Source organism: Trichomycterus rosablanca, chromosome 11, assembly GCF_030014385.1.
Source record: "Trichomycterus rosablanca isolate fTriRos1 chromosome 11, fTriRos1.hap1, whole genome shotgun sequence".
Classification (NCBI taxonomy): domain Eukaryota; kingdom Metazoa; phylum Chordata; class Actinopteri; order Siluriformes; family Trichomycteridae; genus Trichomycterus; species Trichomycterus rosablanca.
In genome coordinates this window covers 34,873,663-34,893,955 of record NC_085998.1, presented here as the reverse complement: position 1 = coordinate 34,893,955, position 20,293 = coordinate 34,873,663, and the positions used below count along the sequence as shown (strand labels likewise).

The 20,293-nt window shown below is 37.7% G+C and overlaps 1 protein-coding gene across 1 annotated transcript in view; it reads left to right on the top strand.

Annotated features, from left to right (window-relative positions):
* si:ch211-1e14.1 (UPF0606 protein KIAA1549) overlaps positions 1 to 2,511 on the top strand; it is a 39,110-nt gene extending 36,599 nt beyond the window's left edge. The window contains exons 20-22 of the mRNA XM_063004260.1: positions 548 to 690; positions 1,422 to 1,546; positions 1,716 to 2,511. Coding sequence (XP_062860330.1) covers positions 548 to 690; positions 1,422 to 1,546; positions 1,716 to 1,946 — 499 coding nt within the window. The 3' untranslated portion in view covers positions 1,947 to 2,511. The remainder of the gene's footprint in view (positions 1 to 547; positions 691 to 1,421; positions 1,547 to 1,715) is intronic.
* Positions 2,512 to 20,293: the final 17,782 nt, after the last annotated feature.

Here is a 20,293-nt window from a genome sequence, read left to right as displayed (position 1 = left end):
TCACACCCAGTTTGTGTACTAAAGCTAACATTTATATTACAACAATATGGTTATGTCTAAGTTAAGCCTGAGTGTCCTGAATGTGGCCTGAATATGTGAACATATGATTAATAACGTGGAGTTGTCCCCATACATAAATGTGCACATGTACAGAATATAATTTCAATGTGAATTTAACTTTGTAGCTTTGTGTGATGTAAGGAGTTAATGCACCGTCCACTAGGGGGCAGTTTGACTTTAAATCTTTTTTTTTTGCCATTAAGGAAACAGTACAAAAATATTTTCTTGCACAGCCCAGCTTAATTCAGTACAGTGCAGTTAAACTATTAATTCAGTCACTTCCAGTGTTCTTCTCTTTCTTGCACTCAGTTTTTGGTTTACCAGGTCAGGTTGTATGACAGGTCAGGAGATCACAAAAATCTGTTTAAATGTGTTATTAAATATTTTTATTAATGTGTGATTTTGCCAATTGACACCTTATTATTAACTGTTAAACAGTTTACACTGTAATCATGCATTTAATAATTCTGCCCAACTGTAATTGCAGACAGGGTTTTGGGTCGTGTTACCCCCAAGGCGAAGGAGTAGGTGGAGAGCAGCTGCAGCCAGAAGCACTTTATAACAGCAGAGGGGGCTATAGTGATGAATTACCATCTTCTGCCAGGCCTCGACCAGTAGGGAGCACTACAGGTACTACAGGTACTAGTTACAGTATAACCACAAGCCTTAATGAATTTGTTCTCAAATAAATTACTTTTAATCTCAGTTTTTGTGTTAATCTTGCGTCCAGCTCTAAACTAAATCCTTATTGAAGGCCAGCCTGGTGATTTACATGAGATAAATCTACAATGTTTTGGTTAAAGAAAAACGAAATTTATTGCAACATTAACAACTGCAATATCATGAAAGTCCATGAAAGCTACAGGCGCCAATTAACTAGCAATATTTGTATACAAGTCATTTCCTCTTCATTTTTCTCTCTGCTTGGTACAGACAGTTATGGCATTTTTTAAGCAAATGGTTGGAGGAAAAACTTTGCAGTTACAGAGAATTTGAACCAGTAATATCACAAAATATACACCCAGCTGTGACTGTTCTCATAATAGGAGCAGCCAAATAAAGAAGAAGAAAAAGAAAGACATGTGGCTGTATATGTAGGTCACTAAGTGATTGATTTAGGATAGGAGTGGGATGCTGTGTTTTCAGCAAGATGAACAAAACACACTGGACTTTTTTTGTTCTGGTGAAAGAGCCTAACGCAAACAATCAGCAGATGATATGACAGGATTTGCTCACCTTGTGGTGTTTGGGCTTTTATTTAATTTTTACTTTTGATTCCCAACATTACAAAAGCCAAATATGACTGTTCCACATGGCTGCAGATTTATGGCTGTGGTTTGTTTACTCGTCTGTCTACATAGGTGTTCATTTACATCACATATCCCAGGTAGGAGTTTCAAGCCGTGTGGGTGACAGCAGGCAGCCTGCAGCCTTAAACTTGGGACCTTATCATGAAGAAGACTTTAGACCCGCTAACAGAGATCCAGTGAGTATCACTTTCCTTTACTGTACACTTTCACTGTTTTGCTTTTAGCTCTTCCTGCTTTTTCATGTTTGTTCTAAAATTTGCCACTTACAAATCTACTTTTCTTTCTGTTATGCAACATTGTTCTTTCTCTTTCTTCTATTTCTTCTCATTCTTTTTTTATATCCAGATTTTCGAGTTTCCCCCTGTCTCTGTGTTCCAGAACTCCAGGAATGGGTTAAGGGAGCCGTCTGCACCCCCTGTCCACCTAGACACAGTGGGTCTAGGCTACTCTCCATCCGCCCCTCCTGAGGATTCCATACCCCCCAGCCACTCATCCGCCTCACTCATCAAAGCAATCCGTGAGGAGCTCATGCGCCTTTCACAGAAGCAAGCTGCCCCAACGGGCTACCACAGCTGAGACCGGCTTCCTCCAGCTACCCCTTACAGCAATACTTTACAGTACTTCCTGTGGAAGTGTTTTTAAGTGCGGAGCACAAAGAGAAAGATGCTGGATGAAGAAATATTCTGACGTGACTATTTTACTGATGGCGAAAGCTTTGCCTGCTGTCTGTTAAACATTGTATTTGAACATCAGGGTCTGACAAAGTGCTTCATTATTTGGGCCCATTAATATTTTTTGGGCTTTTCAGATGAATGAACAGCGCAGTTCTGAACCTAAGCACTGTATTCCTATTAAAGAAGAGCACTGTCTTTGATTCAGTACTGGACTTGGATCTTTTTAGTCTGTTTTTTACACTTAACAGTATTTACATCAATTACTGAGATGTCATGGCAACCTAGAATCTCTGGTAGCAATGAACTATTATGGTGTTTCTGTGATGACCAGTTTGACGACAGCCAAATCCTGACCACCACACATGCTTTAAGACTATTAAGACCATTCTCTTGACAAAGGTGTGTCTGTAAGTAGATTTGTTTTGGGTTTTTTTTTTCTTCTTTGTATTTAAATGATTTTCCACCAATCAGTTCAACTCATTTCATTTTATCTTTACATTTTAATCAGCTACTTTCTTTTTATCAGGGCTGCGGTGAGTCTGGTTTCAATCTGAATCACTGTTCACCAATCCAAAACATGGCCAATTATGTCTATGTAGAACATTAAGGATCTTAAAAAATCATGTTCTAAATATTTAGTCCCATTTTTAGCGATTGGCACCCCCAGTGGTGATTTTTTTTTTTTTTTTTAAAGATGAGGCTTATTAAAAATGCAACTTTTGGTTAGTTAGTGTACTATTAAAAAAAAAAGTGTTATTTTTAAAGTAGCGTTTTCAAACTTTAGGCCTTTAAGTTTGTGGTTAGATGGCAGGAATGATCTGTTGGCGTGTAGGTGGCTTCTGATGGTAGTTTTGAGACTCTGAACCCAAGATGCTTTTTTTTGTAACTCTCCAATATTTTGCCTCTCTTACCATTTTCTGCACTGTGTTCGGGAGCAAAACAAACTTGGGTCCTCATCCATGATTAATCACAAACTGTATATTTATGGTATTTTACATATTTAAAAAAAAAATCAAACAGAACAAATGTTTTTTTTTTTAGATTTAATTTTGGTTGTTTTGTTTTTATTTAATCTGATGTATTAGTTCACATTTGCATGAGTATATTTAAAATGTTTTGGGGATTTTCTAAGTGAAATAGCCCTAATGCATCGATCATGTGATTTAGAATCCGTGCAGCATTTTCTCCTGTCTCTTTTTCTGTGAACTGACTGGTCACTAACAACCACAGTTAACACAGAAGTGACTGATTGTTTCAACACTGCAAGTTTAAACCCTGAAGGCTCTTTAGCCATTAGTGACTAAGAGTCTAGGACAGTGTAGTTAGCTCTGCTGTCTTCTTATTATAAAGAGCATTTCTCTGCTCTGTGTATTACAGTGGCAGCAAAACCAATGCAACAAACACCTCACGAGAACTGAAGTTCTTTGTGGTGGGATTGAGTAGTGCAGCGGTGCCACTGACCTGGCTGGGCATCAACTTAAACACAGTGGACCGTTGCAGAAAAAATGCACCTTAGTAGGCCTAAACCTCCCTTTGTTCTTCAGACTCCTGTTGCTCACAGACCAGTTCATCAAAACAGCCCAGCTTTAATTCTATTTATATTGGGTACGCTTGTTCTAAATATTAAGCTTATAGAGTATTAGACCCACTTCTCTCAATTCTGTAGTATTATATACTTGCTTCATTATACAAGCCACATTACTGTACCAGGCGTTTTAGTGTCTGGTTGAGTTCATTTCTTTTGTGTTTTTTACAAGCATTATGATTCTGTTTCTTGAATTAGCCTCAAACTGTCACACATGCTGGAGTAAGATGGGTGCTGTACAAACATGAAGGACAACCGACATAACTGCTGTAGTAGCTCAATGTAAAACACTAGCAAACTGGCCTTTACATGTCTATAAAAATTCCAAGCAAGCTCAGCTTGTGGAACTGACCCTCACCTCTTGCTAACTTATTTGGACCTCTGCAATGCGTTATGCGTAAATGTGTTTGATTAACTTTATTATTATTATTTCCGCTTCGAGTTTTTGTTCATTTGGTTTGTTTGCTGAAACTTAGTTTACGACAAGACAGTTGTTGAATAGATGGTTTACCAGAGTTGCTTTTTTGTAGATGTTTGAGATGCTGGAATAGGTCAAGCTGGTTTTTCTCATTGTCCTTATACAATATGTGGCAATTAGGCCATCTGCTAAATGGCAAATCTTTCTTTTAAATATGTAGTTTAGGTTTAATTTGAATAAACTAAGTGAGGCATGCTGCTGTTACCTGTAGGCTACATTAGCTTTGTAGCTTTATTGCAGAAATTATGCGCAAACACTGGAAACTGGAAAGTGTCTGGACTGATGAAGTTCATTTGGGCCAAGCGGAAAATTGTGTGAATCTAATTCTTTTAAATGTGTAGGATATTTAAAGTACTATTTTAATACACTAACATTTTTCTGGATTTTTTTACTAAACAAGGCTGAAAATGAAAAGCGTTGTTAAAGAATAGTATTAAATGAAATATTTATTACAAAAAAGAAATTGTTTGATTTGGTTTAAGTCTTTTCCAGTTTTATGTTAGCAGCCTGGTTCAGTCTCTTAACATGCTGTACTTCCAGTAAAGTAGCTTTTACAGACCTTGCGGTGTTTTACTTTGCAGTATGTTTTTTTTTACTTCTCTTAATCAGATTGTCATTAGTTGACGGAACACTTCACTGTTTGCTGGTTTGCTGTATTCAGATCATGTGTGTTAGCAGAAAACTGTATTTCATTTTTTGTAAGCAGTGTTACGTTCCATACAAGCTCAGCCTGTGGAACTGACCTTCACCTCTCGCTAACTTATTTGGAGATCAGCGATGTGCTATTGTTCTCCAAAACGTATCCAAATCCTGTATTAAAGCAAAGAACTGACTTTGATTGTTGAGTTTAATGAAGTTTTGTTACTCTACAGCATCTGAATTATATTTGGTTGTTTATATGTTGAAGTTCTGCTTGTGTTTTTTGTTGTTTGATTAAACTTTCTTGTGTTTACAATTATGACAGTGTTTTATTTAATAGCCAATTATAAAAATCTCTTTTGTTGCTTGAGGAAAATGGTAAATACACGTGAATGGGTAAATCTGATTGTTTCTACTTTACTGTCTATATGCTCTGAAAATTCAGCCATCAGCTAAAACTGAATCTTTAATTTTAATATGCAAGCTCAGATTGTAATTATTTTTTATCTCATTTTCATCAACTGCTTTATCCTGCTCAGGGTCGCAGCGGGTCCAGTTCCACCAGAAAACACTGAGAGCAAAGCAGGAACACCCCAGACAGGGCACCAATCCATCGCCATCCACCCCCCACCAGACATACCTATTCATATAGACCTCTGTACCACCTGAGTACATTGACCTTAACTGGGACAAGTAAGGCCTGCAGTTCTTTTGTGACCGCCTGGATGAGTTGTCAATAAGTTCTTGGTCAAATTTTGGTAGGCTGGTCACTTCTGGGAAGGTTCACCACTGTTCCAAATGTTCTCCATTTATAGATAATGGCTCTCTCTGTAGTTTGCCCGCATCTCAGGGCCTTAGCAAGACTTTGTAACCTTATTCAGACTTCAGTAACTTTGTTTTGCATCTGTGTTTGAATCTTTTTAGAGCGTGACATGTGCAGCTTGTGCTGGTTAATTTAGTAGCTAAGAGGGTAATTGCTGAGGACTGAGCAGCTTTTTCCCTTCAGTAAATGAAATCATCATTGAAAAACAAGCATTTTGTGTTTACTTGGGTCTTTGACTAAGAATGAAAGCAGTTTATAGATCTGAGACATATAACTGACAAAACACAGAAGAAATTGGTAAGGGGCAAATACTTTTTCACACTACTGTGTTAAGTGAGAATAATTTCCAAAGTACTCCCGAGCCGATGAGGCAATATTTATCACAGTAGTACAGTATGGCTGTTTTTCATGCAGTGCCATCTGAGGACTCGGAGGTCACAAACATTTAAAAGTCATTTTCAGCTTTGCCCTACGTGGACTGAAATTTCTCCAGATTACCGGCATCTTTTTCACAATATTTAGTTTGGTAGATGGTGAAAGACCACCATCTTAAACCTACATTTTTTGCAGTTTTGTATTGAGAAATGTTCTTTTTACTGATGAGCTACAACCCATCATTGCTTGCAATGACAGAGTCTTTGGATTATTCCAAGTTCTAATACATTATAGTCCTAATAAGCATTTAATACATGTATCAGTTAGTGCTATGTATATCGTATACAGCTCATAAGCTCATGTTTCTGCTGTGCACATATGGTGTGCTGGTGCACTTTTGTTCAGTGGAAACCGAAGTCCTGTTTACATCTTCGGATAAAAGAGTCCATCAATGTTTTATTAGCTTTCCACTCTTCAATTTGTACAATTTGTAAAGTGTTAGGGAAGTGCACATACATTCATCACACCAAAGTTTCCCAATCTGTAAATATAATCATGGTACATAAATGCACTTATCAACACTGCAAACACAATGGCTTTAATATAATGTTCATTTTTTATTGGTTTGTTGCTTCTTAGATTCTCCATCAACAAAAAAGTGCCTTTATTTTTACATTCATTATTTTTTTTATCTTTACCTGTTATAACAACAGACAAAACACATTGTGCTTAAAAACATCATACATACAACATCACGTCTTCACTGAGCACACTATAACCATCCAGAGTCCAGACTAGAAAAAGCATTGCACACCAATGCAATCTCAACTGTAAAGCATGGTGAAGAGAGCATCATGGTTTATGCTGCCTCATTGCCACAGGCCCTGGACAGCTTTCAATTAATGTGGAAACAATTCATTCAGATTTTTATTAAGAATAAAAAAGATAAAGAATAAAGGTACATGACCTAAGGCTTAGAACTTTCATAATAAAAGGGTTTACAAACATTGTCAAGCCTGGACTATTTAAAACAATATTGTTGTGTTGAATAAGGACATGGGAGATACACTGTTTATGTGTTGTTAGTTTAGACAATGTTTTTGTTTAATAAAAAGAAAATTAGAACAACCATGTTCTATGAGCATTACAAGAAATCAAAGTATTTCTACATGTTTTACTTTTTTTTTTTTACATTTGTACAATGTCATCTAAATCTGTTTAGCATGTTCTTCATCCAAACACATGAATATTTCACCATCAGTACCTCCAGATCAGTTGACCCTGTTGTTTTGTTTTCAGCATTTGTCTTTATGGTTTGCTGCACAATGAGTCTGATAAGGCTTTGCCTCTGACTTCTCTGCTGGCATGGCTAGGCTTCACGTGGGGGCTATCGCTTACCATGGCTCAGGAACCTGACACCTTACCAACCCCACAGTCACTGAGCTACGGCTACAGATGAACAATACAGGCTAGTTTTGGCAAGGGGGACTACCTGATCACAAAACGTTACAGCTCTCTAAGTGCTCCCAAACCAGCTCTTGGACAGCAGGAGATAATGATGAGTAGCAAGAAGGAGAACGACTGAGATGCAGACTGAACATTTGTGGATGTACCTTGACGTAGAAGTTCCTGAAGTTTGAAACCAGAAATTATATCGGAACAGCAAGGACTCACATTTTCAGGAAACAATCATGCCACCAGGATGGAAGACTCTTATCATGACCTCTGGAACTTTCACTTTTATTGGATATAAATATGTTTTCTGTATCAGCATAAAGAAGTAAAACCATCTATAAATTTGTTTTTTGGGAAGATTTGTGGCATATAGCATATGAATAATTAGTTAAAGGACAAGATAGCTTTTTAATTTAATCTTTTAATATTAGCATTTTTAATTTATCATAGTAAAAAATGAAAATTTTTCTGGAAATTTGAGAAATGGGCTCAGTCCCCCAGAAACCTCAATGTCAGAAGAAAAGGTCTGTACCAGCTCCACTGGCCTTCGGATTTTGATCTCACTAAAGTCAGAAGATTAAGCATCAGTGTGAAATGTGAAATTTGGCAAATGCACAGGGATTCCATGAGGAAACAGAAGCTCTCATCGCATTCTTCACTGGAAACACATGGGTGTGGTTTTAAGTGCTTTCTGATTTGAGTGGTGCTGTAAACTTTTGCTGTGATGCATGGTCTTCCATGCTTCTCATTGCAACAATGTTTCGGAGCACCTGCAGATGTTTCTGCAGAACCTGCTCTCCCAGCAGACTCCAGAACCCAGCCAGATCCCAACACCAGCCTGGCCATTCTTACTCAGCCTGGAGCTGCTGGTCCCACAGAACCCCAACACCAACCTGAACATAGCTGCAGCTCAAAGAGAATTAAAACGAGTCGAAGTCGGTCCAAAGAGCTAGCAGCAGAAGATCAGCAGGACGTCCAGCACTGCTCTGTCAGCTCTGAGGGATTTTCCGAACATCCTTCACAAGAGAAAAGTCCAGCTGAAGATGCAAAGTATCCGCATATACCACGACCGTCTATCATCAGATCACCACAGGTAAGAATACTGTAGGTACTAGTAGAAGTATGCATGCTGGACTAAATAGAAGAAGAATGGCTTTATTTGCCATATATACATATACACGAGTACAGTATAACAAAAAATTTTCTTCGCATATCCCAGCTTGTTTGTAAGCTGGGGTCAGAGCGCAGGGTCAGCCATTGTACGGCGCCCCTGGAGCCGAGAGGGTTAAGGACCTCATTCGGGATTCGAACTCTCAACCTTTCAATTGATAGCCCAAAACTCTAGCCACTAGGCTACCACCATCCTATGTTCAATAGTAAAATAAATATGTTTGTTAACTCTAAAACCTCTTAGAACTGTTGTTGTGTCGAAATGCCGTTTCCAGATTTTGCATTCTCCAAACAACAGGGGGAGTGCTTTATTGTTTTGCCCTCTCTAAGGCTTATGTGCCTCCCATTCGGCTGTGGGCCTCTGAATCATCACCATGCTTAACAACAATGTTACTGGGATTTTCTCCTCCTTTCCTTGTTGGCTACACTGTAGGGAAGTCTGAGGTTTGGAAAGCATTTCTGAAAAGCTATTTCTCTCTCTCTCTCTCTCTCTCTCTCTCTCTCTCTCTCTCTCTCTCTCTCCACACAAACACACACATGCACACACTTAGTTTCTCTTGGAAGTTTCTCTCCATTACTACGGCTATGTCATTCTTATTATTGTTATTATTACTGTGCTATTTGTAAAAAAAAAAAAAATCTGGATGAGGAAAGTGTTGTTCTTTACCTCACCAAGCTCCAACATCTTTGTCTCTAATGGGCTGTTACTTGGCTAAATTATTTTTACAGCAGTAGGATAAATGTGTGCACTAGCACTGAGCAGTCCCATCAGGATCTGATTGTCTTACTCATTGTAACAGACTGAAATACTTTATTTACACAGCTGCTTTGTTTAAAATGTGTGAGAAGAGCAGTTTTTGTGTTTGGGATACAGTATTGCGACAAAACTGGAGACATTTTTGATTGTAATTCTGTTAATATTTGCTTAATCCAGTGCACAGTGGTACAGCAGTCTATTCAGTCTATTCTATTCAGCAGGTCACAATCACAAACAAAATATCATTGTTTCTTAGTAAAATTAAAGATACTGCATTTTAAACTGCATACTATTCTACAAAAATAGCACTGGTGCTAATTTGACATGCTTTTAGTGGAACATTGTCTCGGCCCAGGATGAAGCTGTGATAAAATATGAGAATGAAATGAAATAACTGTCAAATCAACTTTATCCAACTTACTTACTGTTACTATGTTACCTGAATGAAGAGAGCCCCGGACTATCATGCTCTCCCTCTGATATATGCAGTCACAAGACGGAGTCTCACAGGAAGCAGTATTGTGTTCAGAAAGCTTATCTACAACAGCAAGTGCCTTTGTCTATACCAGTTGGAAATATTTCTTGGAAATAATACTCATTATAGTCATTTTAATGCTACAAAATATGTTTCTTATGTATGTTAATTAAAATATTAACTTGAGAGTGATAAACTGGAACACACTGGGTTTTTGGGTTATTTTAATTTTTATGTAAGTAATTTCTCAGAAAGGTATTGTTACCCTTTCTTTAGAATAAGTATAGTATAGTTCTTGTGATTGCTTAAGCTTAATAAATGACTTTTGGAAGTTTATCCTCTGATACTAAAGTTCCTATAGATGATTTTTAAAAATTTGTGTGATTCTGGACTTTGTTTGTTTGTCCTGCTTAGCTTTTAAGGCTTTTATGCATTTTTAACATCTTGCATGGATTGTTGCCCTGTCCAGTGTTTAACAGTTATAAAGCGGTTGATGAAAATGAAATGAAATGGGGGAAGAAAACCATAAAAGATGTGCTTATTGTATCTGATATCTGTTCCAGGAACAGGAGTGTCCTCTCCAGGAAGTGCAGTCAGACTGCACAGATTATACAGAGCCAGAATATGGACCGTTATCAGGTATGGATAAACAAACACACACACACACGCACACACTTGTACTCTCACTAGCTGGACACTTCATGGAGTGGACGAGCAGTTATCAGGAAAAAACATGGGTTTCCTCTCCTCCTTTTCCTCCATTGAGAAAACAGACACAGTGGAAAAAGAGCGGTGCTGGCGCTGTGTTAGTGGAAAATATAAGTGCATACGATCCAAAATTGGGATCCCCAGCATAATTCAGGCCGTGGCATATTTAAGCGTAGCTTTGCGTGTGTTGCTCTATGAAGTGTAGTTATCCAACTCAAAAAACAAGCCTTTTTTTGTTCCTTAGTCCCATTATGGAGTTAATTTAGGGATATAACACAGAGCTCTCTTTACATCTGTCTCCACATTTCTGTCTCTGTATCTTCCTTTATCTCTGTCTCTTTCTTTTTATGAGTTCTTTTGCTTTAGTAATGCCTGGGATTGGCCTCTGGCATCTCTTACTTACATCAACTAGAGGCAGATGACAAATTAAAAGATCAAATAAAAGCTCATTGAGCTTATTTCGACCATTGCAAAGACAGACACACACACTATATGGCCAAAAATATGTTAACCTGGCCATAAGCTGGTTTGTCATCCAATCCTAAAACTAAGATCATTAAAATAGATCATGCATCCTCTTAATGGCTGTAATAGCCTCTGCTTCTCAAAGGCTTTTAACAAAACTCTGGAAAGTCTCTGTTTGTGCCCATTATAATAAATGAGCATCTGTGACATCAGGCAATAATGCTGGACAAGAAATTAATGTTCCAATTCAATCCATCCAATACATTAATCAGGGGTAAGTTCAAGGCAATGTACAGACGTCTGAAGTTCCTTCACATCAAACTTTGTGCACAGTGGTGTGGTCATGCTGGGACAGGAAACTTGCCTAAACTGTTGTCCCAGTCTGTTGTCCCAGAGTTATAAAATAAACTTTATTCTTTTAACTCTGTTAACAATTGTTTACACGTTGGATAACAACTGATGTTGCTAAAACAGTGTTATAATTGGAGGTGTCCACATAGTTTTGGCCATATGCTAAAACAGAGAAAAAATATCATTTTGTTAGATAATTTCTATATGAAATGACTTTAGTCTGGAATTAAAACTTTAGGTCTGTTTATCTTGTATCTTGCTTTATGCTTTTAAACTGATGAGGCAGTGTGATAGATGATCTGATTACTTTAAAGCCACTTTCCCAGATGCACGATGAACCCTGGATCTGTGACCGAAAGCCAACCTCTATCTTTTACTTTATTTACTCACATTACCCACTTACAAACCTCACTTATATTTAACACCTTAGACTTTAGAAGTTTTTTAAATCAGACTGGTTATTAAAGTAGTAGAAATTTCAGAATAGAAATAGAAATGTTATTTAGAACTCCCAGCTGAAGGAAAAAATCATTTAGGGACCTGAGAGTTGATTTACAACCTTTGATACCTTTAATGAAAAGCTTTTATCCTGGTTTTTGTCCAGGTAATCCTCAACACTTGGGCTTCATTCTTGGATAGTGAACATTGTCACCCATGTTCCAGCTCCCTAAAATTCAAATCATACCAGTGTGAATTTCATCAGTGACAGTTTGAATTTGGGTAAAGACCACTGTTCCATGTACCCTTTCATGAGTGCATTGTGGTTGTTTCAAAGGTTCATTTTTTAAAAAGCATCATTTGTTCTAATCAAACATTTGCAGACATGGTACATATCCCAGGTTCGCCCCATTGTTGTGCTCCAGATACAAGATTGAACATCCCATTCCAAAACCATTGGCATTAATATGAAGTTGCACCCCAAACCCCTTCCATGCGGCTCACTCTTCTGTGAAGGCTTTCCAAAAACTTGTGAGGTCAGGCGCTGATGTTTGACAAGACGGCCTGGCTGGCTCATTGCTGACATTGCTCCTAAAACTCATTAATAGAGAGGAGCGTCCACATACTTTTGACCATGCAGTGTATATCTCTACGTATAATCATTAAAATAAAGATGTAGACTTCTTGCAGGTATATGTTTACAAGTTGACCTGGTACACTCTGAACAGCTGTGTGTATGTGGTATGTTTGAGACTCTCGCTGTTATTTCCTGTGTGGTACATTTTTGTTGAACTTTCCACCTCTTGTTTCCTCAACATGCCTGCAGGCTCTAATGTCTGTGATCAATTTTAAGACCTGATTGATTGCCTTTTACATTGTATCAAACATTATTACATCACTCTGCATCTCCTCTTGAATGCAGAATGATTCTCTGCATCACTTTCTCCATTCATTTTACTCAGCTCCATTAGGCTAAGTGCTCGGCGGGTACTGAGGAGAAAGCTTTGTGTGAGTTTAAATCACAACAGACTCAGTGTAAGTGACAGATACAGCCTCGATTCAACCCTGATTTAAGACTGAATGCTGTCTTAAATTTAACAGAGCTACATATTCACTGTAAATACGATACTATTCACCTTAATCAGCTACGTCATCCAGTACTGTATACTGTAGAGACAGAACAGACAGACCCAAGTTAATTGTGTATAGTAGTTCTGTCCACACTGACTAACTGACTATATAATTAGATCATTCTGATTAAACACAGGGCGACACAGTGGCGCAGAGGGTAGTGCTGTTGCATAACAGCAAGAAGGGTCTGGGTTTAAATCCCCAGCCAGGCAGCCAGGGTCCTTTCTGTGTGGAGTTTGCATGTTCTGCGTGGATTTCCTCCAGGCGCTCTGGTTTCCTCCCATAAGTTCAAAGATATGCAAGCCCCAAATGTGTGTGTGAATGTCAATGTATTTGTAGGCATTTTTGATCTTGTCACTGCACCACAGAGATTGAGCTTTACTTTATGATGCAGTACCCTGCAAATTATATTTTAAAATACATACCAAGTCCTTTTTGGCTGTGGTACAAAATAATAATAATAATGATAATAATAATAGAAAAAGTACAGAAAAGCCACAGAGAAGAAAAATACAGACAGTAAGTCTGCAGTAAAAATGCCAGAAGGACAGAAAAAATGACACTTTTTTACTATTTTTTTGCCCTTTCCTTCAGGATTTTCAAAAATTAGAACATATTTTATATGATTTCAATTAAATGAACTACACTTTTCAAGTTCTTTTTATATGCACATATGAAAACTATAAAAAGCTTCAAATGCCTAAAATAAGTTTTAAGCTGTTCCTTTAAACTTGTTCACATAAATGTGAGTTTGTAGAATAATGTGATATATGTTATTTCTTTATTAATAAGTGGTTTAGAAAAACAAAGCTTTTGGATGACCCCTCATACAGAAACAAGCAGAAACATGCATTACTAATCAGTGTCCCAGCTGGGTTAGATCTTCACCTCCCTTCACTATCTGTAAGGAGTTTGGTTTTCTGATTGGTTTCCTATGGGTATTCCTCCTACCTCAAAGTTGCTCTAAATTGCTCTGCTCATGATGCGCAGTATTTTTGCCTTGCAGCAGTGATTCGGTTTAGGCTCCACACCACTGTGAAATGATTGAGTGAATGTTAAATAAAAGCTCTCTTGGTAAACGGTCTATAGTGTTTAATAATGATTATTCCAGAGTGATGGAAGGTTTAGGCATGTCTTTGGTTTACAACACTGTAAAATATCCTCATAGGACCAAGGACCAGTTTATGAGAATAAAAATGGAAGGAAAAGGAAAACTGGACCTCCACGTAGCTGGGCAGTGTGTAATCACAGGAAAAATAGCATCATAAAATTGTTCAATGCTACATTAAAACAGCAACATCCATGAAAAGTATTTGGCTGCTTTTTAATTTCTTCTATTTTTGCATATGTATCACACTTACATGTATCAGATCATAAAACTATTATTATTATTAAATAAAGACCCAAGTCAACACAAAATGTTTTTTAAATTAATGATTCATTTACTGAAGGAAAAATATTGTTCATCCCACCTGACCCTATATAAAAAAAACAATCACCCACTTAGCTACTAAATCAACCAGTTCATTGTCAAATTCATTTGACAGTTGGGTTTGATTTCACTAGCAACTCCCAGGCATGATTACTGCCCGACCTGTTGAATCTGTTTGTCTGTCTGGCAATGTGAATCTCTAAAGACATTAAAATACAAATGCAAACAAGTATTTAAATCTACCAGTCTGGAAACGGTCACAACAGGACACTGCATTTTACTACACAAACATCATACCAACAGTCAAACATGGTGATGGTGTGATGGTCTGGGGCAGCTTTGCTACCTCGACCATAACAAGACCAGTGTGTCAGAATTGATGGAACCACGAATTCTGCTTTCTATCAGAAAATCATGAGGAAAAAGTGTCTCGTCAGTCCGTGACCTAAAGCTCAAGCATAGTTTGATTGTTAAGAAGGCACACGAAAGTCTGCCTTTTAATGGCTCTGAAACTAGGAGTTTTAAAGTGGATGAGTCAAAATCCTGACCTGAATCCTGATGAGATGCTTCTTATTAAGACCTTAAGCAGGCAGTTCATGCTTGGAAACCCTATAAGTTAAACATTCTACAAACAAACAAGAGTTGGCTAAAATTTCTCTATTGTGGTGTAAAAGTTATCACAAGTTTGATTGCAGTTGTTACAGCCAAGAGTGGCAAAACCGTTATTACATTATTAGTTTTAAGGGACAATTACGTTTTACATGTGTGATATAGGTTTTAAATTAATCTTTATCCTCAATGAATATAATGATCCTTTAAAAGCTGCATTTGTGTTTACTTGTGTCTTTAATTTATAATTAGTAAAAAAAAAAAAAGGTCTGAAACGTTTAAATGTTACAAACTAGCAAAAATAAAAGAATTTTGGAAAGACTTTTTCACAGCACTGTAGAATTACTTACTCAAAATAAAATAAGCAGTGGAGTTTCCAAATCAAATGAGTCTGGAATGGAAAGGAAAGTTGGCAGACAAGCATTTGCTGATGTCTCGTTCTGTACTGATGAAATAGATGCAGACAGTTTAATTTATGCCAATAAATTCCATGATGTTCTACCTCAGACAGAGTTTAAAAGTGCAATAGTAAAATAAATAAAAACTTGTATTGCATCGTCATTGTATTTGGAATCTGATTTAATCACAGCTAAAGTAAAACAGGGCAGCACGGTGGCTCGGTGGGTAGCACTGTCGCCTCACAGCGAGGAGGTCGAACGATTCGAAGGAACGGTCGAAGAATTGCAGACAGCATAGCGTAATTGTTAATATGTAATCTTTTCATGCTTATTTCTTCCAATCTGGTTGTTTCCAATTCTCTGTTTTAATTCCTCTGCATCTTACACCTTCCTCACACTGGACGAGGAGAGTGGCAGACTAGCTCCAACCCCCTCCAACACATGTGCAGTTGCTGACTGTTGCTTTACACCAGCCAGCAGTGGATTCTCACAGCTGTACTTTTCACCACTTGTGCAAATGCTTCAACCAGACAGCAGAGGCTGCGTTTTTGCATCAGCATCGAAGAGAAACTTCATCTGAACTTCCTTCTTTCAGACATGGCCAACTGATTGAATGTGACTTTGGACAGAACTGTTGGCTTTATCCCTTTTATTCTATTTATCAGCTGTGTACCATGAACTCTTAAATTTAATGCACAAAGGTGAGCGACAAAAATAATGTCTTTATATGATAATAGGCATTTGACACCTGAAAATGACATTTTATGTACTAAGTCTTAATCTAATCATTGGCTACAGATGCAACCTTGTAATCAACAGTGTGATGAGATCAGCTGGAGGTCACAGTGAGGTTATTTAGTAGCACTGCAGCTCCTGTCACATGTCTGTTAGTCCTATTCAATATGGCCTATTGTATTAGCAAAGTCAGAGTCACACTAGCTCTTTTTTCCTGTGTTTTTTTATTTTTTTATTTCTCCTCCTCTTCTCCCTGTCTGTGACAGAAGTAGTATGACACGAGGCAGTAGAGTGGGGGTGTTGGATATGTCAATAATAGTATGACAGAGAGGTTGGACTCAGGAACAGGGATTAGTTGTGTTTAAAATGTCTTTTCCAGCTGATGATGATTCAGCCTAAACAAAAGGTGATTAACACGTACCATCTGAGACCTGTGCATACTGGATATACACATTCTGCCCAGAAAGTAAATGAGTATTGATTTGTTATTGATTGTTTGAATGGAAAGAAGGTGAACAATCTGTGGTCAGCAGACAGTTTTTCCCTTTGGTTAAATTATCAAGATTTAAAGCTTTGATTTGTTTTGTGTTCATTTTTATAATGTTAATGTGTGTGGCTAATAAACGCACATGGAAAGTCCTCATGGTGTTAATATTGATTTGTTTCAAGCAACAGTCGATATGTGTATACAGTATCGTCAACAGGCTTATGTCATATTACCCTCCCCCTCTATAAACAGCTTATAAATGCTTCTGATATTCCATTAACATACTAACAGCAGATTTACATTGTTAGCAGAGGTATTACAGTGAACGTTCATTTGTTTACAATAGAAAACATAACACCGCTTTCATGCCAGACTCAAGCATATAAAAACTTAGATGCAATTTAAGAACAAAATCTACATGCTAAACAGACTGCATGGTTTTTAAGGGGGGGGGGGGGGGGGGTGTAACTGCCCTATTTCCTTCACATCACTTCAGGGCATTTAGAATCCATTAACACAGTAACTGTATAGAAATCCCTCTATAAATTCGTATTTAACAGTTTGGGGTAAGATTTTATAATTATCTACATGTTGCTGCTTATCATTGCTGCTTATATTTTATAGTTCTCTCAAAATAACTGCGCTGAAAATGAGTTTTCCAACATGATCTCATTTGTGTAATGGGTCCCCCGTTCTACAGAAATAGGTCAACGGAGAAACTGTGTATTCACTGTTTGTCTAGTTATTCATGATGCCTTTCTCTCAACAATTAGCTTTGACAACACACTGACAGTTGTAATGTCATTGGAGCCATGACTACAAGCTTTGCATTATGGTTCATATGAGTAGATTTTAACTAGATTTTAAAGTTTTGGAAGCATTTGCTTTTATTCCGCCGCAAGTGAGGCCAGCCGCTGAGGTCTGGCATGTAGTCTGCATTCCAGCTCAACCCAAATTTGTTAAATGGGGTCAGGGTAAGGGCTCTGTGGAGCCAAATTCAGTAAACCATCTATTTGTCTGTATTGCTTGGTGTTCTGTTGTGTTTTACTGCAATCTGCTTAACACAGATTTGCCACAAAGTGAAGATTTATTAAAACAGGGTGTGTCTGTACTTTCAGAGTCCACTGCTGGTGTCCTTTAAACCATCTCAGTCAAAACTTAAAATGTTTATAACAATCTAAAGTTGGTGCAAGGGGTAGGGAAACCCAATCCACGAAGCTTCCAATAAAGGGTTAATGTGCTAATATGTCTTTCAGGGGCAGTTTGAAACCAAAGACGACATTTTTTGCATTCTACTGCATGAATGAGCTGTTACAGTTTGATGCTGGAATTTCTCCACATAAACAGCAATAACAGCAACAGCACTTACATTTGCACAACAAGGCAACTCCAGCGTGGCATCTGCAAACTGATTTTGTGAAAGAGTTGAGTAAAAGTAAGACATCCTGTAACAATGTTACATTAAAAGCCACTAAGCTGATCAGTATAACCTGTTCTACTGACAGTTATGTTCTATGCAGATTTCATAGCTGTGAGTTTGATTTTATGTACCGACTTGTTATTAAAAGGCCTTAAATAGCCAAACCTACAAATAAATGGTGTCCAGACACTTGACGGAGTGGCATATATCTTCTTTTTAAAATGTTTTTTTACCTTTACTTGCAAACAAGTTTGTAAAAGAGGAAGTTAAAAGAATTGCCATGGTTACAGATAACTGTAATTTCCTGTTTAAGGCCAAAGCGACGTTTACTGTAATGCACAACCCCACAGTTTTAACAGGGGAATATATGAAAAGCCTTTTTCTTAAATAAGTGAGGGTCATTTGTACAAAAACAAAACATCTGTAGAGAAGATGACTGACACTGAGAAGATGACTTTGGTGACTGAGATCACTCGTGGTTAAAATGGAAATTCTATAGATTAGAGATTTAGTTGTTTTGACCTCGAATTTCCCGTCATTAGGATTCTTAAATACTGACATAATGTCTGGGGATTGCCTCTTTCTCAGCAAACCCCACCATGAGACCCTCCCCAAATCCCCTTATGGAGCACACATCTGTTTCCTTTAATAAGAGCTGAAGCACACATGTGCACACCCCTCTGGAGATAAAATAGTTTATAAAACACCTTGATATCCTGTAACATTACTGTACTTTGGCCTATTACATTAACATTACTGTGATGGGCTTATTAAAGTTATGCATGTTTACTTTTTGTAGCTGTACCCCAGCTGCCATTTAGAAGAAGAATGCCTTTATTTGGGTCATCCATTGTACGGCGCCACTGGAGCAGGCAGGGCGTCGCTCAAGAACCCAAAAGTGACTGCATGGCAGAGCTGGGATTTGAGCACTCAACCTTTCAGTTGATAGTCTAAAGCTCTACCCACTAGGCTACCACTGCCCCTACCATTTGCTGTTCTTTGCTTTATGCAAAAGAAACATTCATGCTTAAACAGAAATGGGGCTTCCCCAAAAGTTGCCACAAAGCTTAAAACAGAGAGTTTAAAATAACTGATCTTACAAACCTGTTCTGTTAGTTATGAGCATGACTGAAACATATGAAGGTAATAGTTAGAAAGGGTGTCTATATATTTTTGGCCAAATTGTGCAGCTAGACTAGTGTATGTTTAAAATCTCTCTCTCTCTCTCTCTCTCTCACACACACACACACACACACACTCTCTCTCTCTCTCTCTCTCTCTCACTCTCTCTCTCTCTCTCTCTCTCTCTCGCTCTCTTTCTCCTCATGCTGTTTACGGGAAGCCTGACACATACTGTTCCCCAGTCACCTTGTTCATAATTCACTTATGACGCTCTGGAGAATCACATCACTGTGAGGTTACATACATTACAGGATGTACCACCTACAGAATCAAATCAAATCAAAATCAAATGCTTTTGTGACTGCTCGACAACATTAGTAATTACAAAAAATACACTCACTTTCTTTGAGTTATCCAAAGAATTATCCAATCAAGGTCGTGTGTGTGTGGGGGGGGGGGGTAACCCAGCTTTTCAATGGGCGCAATGTGTGTGTATATATATATACACACACACACACATCTAATCTATATGTATATATCTCTATCTATCTATCTATCTATCTATCTATCTATCTATCTATCTATCTATCTATCTATCTACACACACACACACACATATATATATATATATATATATATATATATATATATATATATATATACACACATATATACTGTATATACACACACACATCTAATCTATATGTATATATCTATATCTATCTATCTATCTATCTATCTATCTATCTATCTATCTATCTATCTATCTATCTATATATCTATATATATACACACACACACATATATATATATATATATATATATATATATATATATATATATATATATATATATATATATATATATATATATATACAGTATCTATATTGTTTAGTACTCTAGTAGCGTACTCTGTTTTGGGGTGTAGTTCACACATATAACCGTACACACTCTTCCTTTTTGAGGTTTCGGAAGTGGGCTTTGTTTGTGTGTGTGTGTGTGTGTGTGTGTGTGTGTGTGTGTTTCAGCAGTATAGACTCCGCCCACTGTCCGCTGTACCACGCCCAGTTCACTCATGGGTTTCCCTGCTTTGAAACAAATGGGCGGAGCGTATGACGCAATCACGGACTGACCCCCCCCCCCTCCACACACACCCCACCCCCCACTGTGCATTTATATTCTGTATGGTTCTCCTC